Source organism: Nomascus leucogenys, chromosome 1a (assembly GCF_006542625.1).
Source record: "Nomascus leucogenys isolate Asia chromosome 1a, Asia_NLE_v1, whole genome shotgun sequence".
Classification (NCBI taxonomy): domain Eukaryota; kingdom Metazoa; phylum Chordata; class Mammalia; order Primates; family Hylobatidae; genus Nomascus; species Nomascus leucogenys.
Genome location: NC_044381.1, coordinates 1,096,738 through 1,102,737, shown reverse-complemented (window position 1 = coordinate 1,102,737; position 6,000 = coordinate 1,096,738). Strand labels below are relative to the sequence as shown.

Genomic DNA, 6,000 nt, shown 5'->3' with positions numbered 1-6,000 from the left:
AAAAGAGTTCTTCCCCAAATACCTAAAAAATAAAAAGTTTAGCACTTAAATTGGTAAGTTTTAATTATTATTTTTAAGTTCTCTTTCAGATTATAAATTCATGCATACCTGATGGTATAAACGAAAAGTTCTGAAATATCCGAACTAAGTCATCATTCATGACTAGCAGGGTTAAACATTGCAGAAGAGGTGCCACCTTGGATAGTGTTATTTGATGGAGGCTAGGATGATGCATCTGTCTTCTCTCTGAAGTGCTTTACAAAACATTATGAGTTGGTCAACAAAACAAAACAAAACAAAACACAAAACATGAGTTGCAAAGAGAAACATTTAGCTTGCAATTCTTATTACATCTTTATTATCAGTCAAGTTCAGTCATATTAAAAATATATAATTTAATTCTCAAATAATGTCTTTGTTCCTCTTTTTCCTAAAGTCCATTGTCAAAAGAAGTCAAAGTTGAATATATTTTGTAGCTGATCTACGTATGCTGACAGACAGCACAGTGTTCTGAAATGAAAACAGAGATATTATTGCTTTATAAAAAGAAACTTGGTCCCAGAGAGGAGAAAAATAGATAGTACACAACAGTGACATAAGAGAAAAAGCAAAGCATTATCGGAGAATTGTTTCCATTTAAGTGAAAGCAGTATCAGTGATTTTTGGCTGACTGCTCCAAGTACCGTGTATCTCCTACATCAGTGCTTTGAATGTATTCTTCTATAAATGCATGTTAAATTAACATAACAGTAATAATAAAACAAAAATAACTATACAACAATTAGTCCACCATTACCAAAAGGGCAACAAGTTCACAAATAATCTCCTCTCAAATTTCCAACCATGATGATTTTTAGAATTGTTGTAAGGCTTCCCTTTGCAGATTTATTGAACATGTTTCATACTCCTACAACTTTGCCCTCCCTTCCTATAAAGAGTGAAATTCAGTTTGAATCGACTGGTGGATAATTTTTCCATTTTTCCTCAGGCAATTTGAGTTACTCCAATAAATTCAAATATAAGCCAGAGGAAATCATCTCTCAGATGGGCAGTGATTGGCCAGTCAGCAGGAGAAGCTTCTTACGCCTCGTTTGGTACATTGTGGAAAAACACACTTTAATAAATAGGCAGTCATGCCTGAGTACCCATCCTCCATCCCGCTGCCCCCCAGTATGGCAAAAATCTGCTCAGAGTCCATTCGGGTATAATTCCATGGTTCCTGGGATCCCAGAGCTTCCAGAATGCTGGCCGGTCAGGGAGTGTACAGTCAGTCCTGGGTGGCAAATGTCCCATTTTTTAAGTACCAGCGAATCCTTCTCCAGGGTTGCAGGGCCACAGTCTCCACAAATGAAGATGGCTTTTCTTAGCTGCCCTGTGACAACTGGGTTTCACATTTCCTGAAACTAGACCTGTGGAAGGAGTCCCTGAAATTAAGAAAAGAGAGGCAGGAGAGGGAAAGAGAGCGTACAGAAGCAAGAAAGATCAATTAGCCTTTTAGAAAGGGTTGGGGATGGATCACCCAGTAGAAACGGACATCAGTCATGGAGAACTCAGCAAATAATAAGTGAAAGGTCTGCGACCCCTTCATACTGTGCCAAAACAAACATACAAACCAACCAACCAAACAAAAAACCAACACAGGCCATCATTCAGCCCTGGGAATACCCTGGCACAAGACCAACACCAAGGTGTCTGGGAGAGGTCAAGGAGCAGGGATGGGGAGGACAGAGACAGAATGAATCACGCTCTGGTAGCCTCTCTGATTGCGGGACCCTCTTCCACCCTTTGGAGGTTCTGCAGCTCCCCAAGTACAGCAGAGCATACCCCAAGGTGCTAGGCCCCATGCGCTGCCCTTTATCCCCCAGGAAGAGGCCTCCTCTGCCCTGTTCTTACCTCTTTTGACTCTCAACTCTGAATATTGGCTTGTACAGTTCTGGAATTTTCCGCTCGATCATTGGCCTGAGGTTCTCTTTTAGCTTGTTATAGTTCTTTCTGAGTTCCTGCTGATATTCCCTCTGGTCTGCCGTGATGAGACGCTTGTTTTTCTCCACGGCTTCACCACATCTGAGATGAAAATATCAGTGTGGGAGAAATAAATGACTTTGAAGTGCTTAGAAATCTGAGAACAATGAAATTACTTATGATTTTTCGAGTAACTTTAAGAGCGTTTTCAAACTGGGTGACATAAAGAGATTACCTGTGAAGCTTTTCAAAATGCAGATTTCTGGGATCTATCTCAGACTTAACGAATCATAACTGCTGAGGGGTAGCACCCACAAATCTCTGTGTTTGTTTGTTTGTTTTAAGCTTATTTTATTATTTTTTGAGATGGGGCTCACTCTGTCACCCAGGCTGGAGTGCAGTGGCGTGATCACGGCTCATGGCAAACTTCGATCTGATGGGCTCCAGTGATCCTCCTACCTCAGCCTCCTGGGTAGCTGGGACTACAAGTGTGGGCCATTGCTGCTGGCCCAGAAATGTCTAATTTTAAAAAGTTGCCCAGGGGATACTGAAGCCAACCTAGCCAGAATTGAGAACCTCTGACTTCTATGTGCCAGAAGAAGTTTCAAGAAGTTTTACATGTATTGTCTGTTTAATTTTCCCAACAACCCTAAAAAGTCAGCATTTATCTCTATTTTGTTCCTGAAACTCAGAAATGCTAGGAGGCTTGTCCAAGATAACGCTGTGAGAAAGTGACGGATCTGAGAGTCAGACTCAAGACACACTGCAGAATGGAAGCTGTTACACTTACAAAAAACTCACTGTGATTTACAGCAACATGCAGACAGAGCAGATGGCATTCAGCCCCCTCCTGCTACACACATATGGAAGTGCTAGGAAAGCACAGCAAAAACTTGTTGAAAGAGAAACGGGAACACCAGGTGCCAGAAAGAAAGAGAAAAATCAAAGCTAGAGTGATCGCAGGAGCTGGTGGCAAGGCAGCTGTCAGTAGGACTTCCTATTAAGATTTTAGGACTGCATATAGCTTTATGGGCTAAGGGGAAGGGGCTTCAAAGCTCACACAAGATTAGTGATGTGGCCTTGGCCAGGGCAAAGGGAGATTCTGGATATGCCACCTGCATATCGCCCAGAGCCTTGAAAAGCTATCCCATCTATGAAAGAGGGTTTAGAAAAATGCTGCAAGATGTCCAGAGAGGCAGAATGGAAACTCGCTGTCAGCTTAGGGCCATTCATGGGAAAGAAAGTCATCTTGAGAAGTGGAAATTCTAGGCTTGCACCACACATGGTTACAAATGTACATTCCTTGAATGTATGTGCTTCAAGGTGAGAAATAACTTAAAAGCCAGTCCAAGATTATTGAAATTGCTAGGGCTCAGACAAACCAACATAAAGTTGTTCTGGAGGAACACATTCTCAATCAGGGCATATGGGCAACTCCCTGCAAAGATAAGCTCACAATAAAAAATTACAAACCATATGAGGAAACCAACCACCAAGAGGGAAAACTAACAGATGCATCAAACAAAAGAATTAGTCCAATAAGAATTAGAGAGAATAAAACAATGTAAAAAAACCAAAGTTAATATAGAGAGGTAATAAAATGTATAAAATCCTAAGTAACCATGTAACTAGAAAAAAAGAGAAGAAAATAAATAAAAGGTATAAAATCCATGATAAAAACAAATAAACAGGGAATATGAAAAAAGAGACCAGGAAAAGTTCAGAAAAGGACCAAACAGAACTTCTAGAAAAAAGAAAAATGCAGTCACTAGGCTGGGTGTGGTGCCTCATGCCTGTAATCCCAGCACTTTGGGAAGCTAAGGTGGGTGGATTGCCTGAGCTCACAAGTTAAAGACCAGACTGGGCGACATGGCAAAACCCCATCTCCACAAAAAATACAAAAATTAGCTGGGTATGGTGGCAGGTGCCTGCAGTCCCAGCTATTTGGGAGGCTGAGATGGGAGGATGGCTTGAGCCTGGGAGGTGGGGGTTGCAGTGAGCCAAGATCATGCCACTGCACTCCAGCCTGGGTGACAGAACCAGACCTTGTCTCACCAAAAAAAAAAAATTGCAGTTGCTAAAAGACAAAAACCTCAATGGAAAGGTTAAAGGTTAAATAATAGACTAGACATAATTGGAGAAGTAAATGTATGACAGATCCAAGGAAATCACCAATGAGATTTAAAAAATAAAAAATATGAAAAAATTGGTTAGGAAACATAGAGATATAAGGAAGATCCAGCCCACATCTAATAGAATCTCCAAGGGAATGGAAAATGAGAGGGAGGCAATATTTAAAGAGATAACAGCTGGTAATTGTCTAGAGTTGAAGAGAGATATAAATCCTCTAATGAACAATAACAGATCTATATCCAGCCTTCTCACGGCAAAACTGCAGACCATTAAAGACGAGAAATAGGGGGCGGGGCTACGCTGTATCCAGCACTTGGGGCGAGGCGGGCGATCAGGAGATCGAGACACGTGAACCCGTTCTAAAAAAAAAAAAAATAGCCGGGTGGGGCGCCTTAGTCCAGCTACTCGAGAGCTGAGCAGAGAATGCGTGACCAGAGCGAGCTGCAGTGACCAAGATGCCCACTGCACCCCCTCGAAAAGACCGAGAAAATCTTTAGAACTCATCATGGTTATCTGGCTTGTGGACCATTAAACCTGGCGTTTTCCCTGTCTCCTACACAGTATGGTACACACCAAAGAAGAAAATCATGTTATTTAAACATGATAAAATTTTGCCTTTTGTTTTGTACTCTTCTACCCAAGGGAACTTACAAATCAATAAACCTTAAAGGGACAGAATAATGGCTGTATGCTACCTAACATGCAATAATTAGTAATAATTATATTATCCTTCAAATGAATAAGATGTGGGTGATCAATATGGCTTACATTATTTTCCTAATAGTGGTACTAGATTTGGGCTGTTATGGAGATACCCAGACATTGTTATCAAATCCTCTTAACACTGAACACATTTTCAGGATGACAGTTAAAGAGGAAGAGGATGGCATGTGGCGAGGAAAAGCTACCTGCCTAGGCAAAAGTAAACTTACGACCACAGCTTCATCATGGAATTAGCCTGCTATAGAAGAAGGACTTGATTTAACTCACACAGAATCTGAAAAAACTCCCTTAACTGGATTTTCACCTTTTATGTTTGTCATTAATTGAAGCAAATTAGAGGATACCTAAGGTTATGAATTAAAGGTTTTAGGGAAGAAATAGAAGGGAAGGCATATGGCCTTTGAATCCTGAGAAATCTGTATCACCCCTTATTATTATTTTTTATTGCTTCTTAACTAACGGTTACAAGTACAACCATGTGTAAAATAATATCAGTTTCAGGATGACTTCAAGGCCCAAGTTTATAACATTGGCAGACTACAGAAGGTGGGATGAGGCCTGCCAAAGCTAACAGCTAATTTGGGGAAGTCTACTCTGACAACTTTGGTGAAATTAACTAAACTCTCCTTAGTCTTTGTTTGCAGAAGTAGTAGTAGCTAGCTAACACATTCTGATTGCTTACCATGTACCCTTGACTGAGTTAAATGTGTTATATGCAGACAACTGGGGTTGAAACAAGCTGCTACTCATTAGCAGGATGACGTAACCATAAAAATCTTCAATTTTCTCATCTGGAAAATGGGGATAATAAGCTCATATAATCTCCTAGGGTTGCTGGGAGAATTAAATCAGAAGCTATGATATAAGGCAGACTGATGCTTCTGGAGTGTAGCAGATTGTATTTTCTAAAAATGGCCACAAGAATGTGCTCTCCTAGAACCTTGCCCATACCCCCATCAAGAGGTGGGTGGTTCTTTGCGACAGCCACAGTGAATAGGCTGTGGTGGAGGTGGTACTGTGTAACTGGCTAATAAAAGGTAATATGGCCTGTCTCTCTCTCTCTGTACTATGGGAGTTCTGAACCATCCTGTGACAAGTCTAGTTACCCTAAAGCTGTCATGCAGGAGAGACCATGTGGAGAGAAGGAGAGTTAGAGAGAGGAGGAGCCCCTGCTGTTTGAGT

The 6,000-nt window shown here is 41.0% G+C and overlaps 1 protein-coding gene across 1 annotated transcript in view; it reads right to left on the bottom strand.

Annotated features, from left to right (window-relative positions):
• Window positions 1-325: 325 nt before the first annotated feature.
• DOCK8 (dedicator of cytokinesis 8) overlaps window positions 326-6,000 on the bottom strand; it is a 240,320-nt gene continuing 234,645 nt past the window's right edge. The window contains exons 47-48 of the mRNA XM_030815609.1: window positions 1,894-2,064; window positions 326-1,424 (exon numbers count right to left, since the gene is read on the bottom strand). Coding sequence (XP_030671469.1) covers window positions 1,364-1,424; window positions 1,894-2,064 — 232 coding nt within the window. The 3' untranslated portion in view covers window positions 326-1,363. The remainder of the gene's footprint in view (window positions 1,425-1,893; window positions 2,065-6,000) is intronic.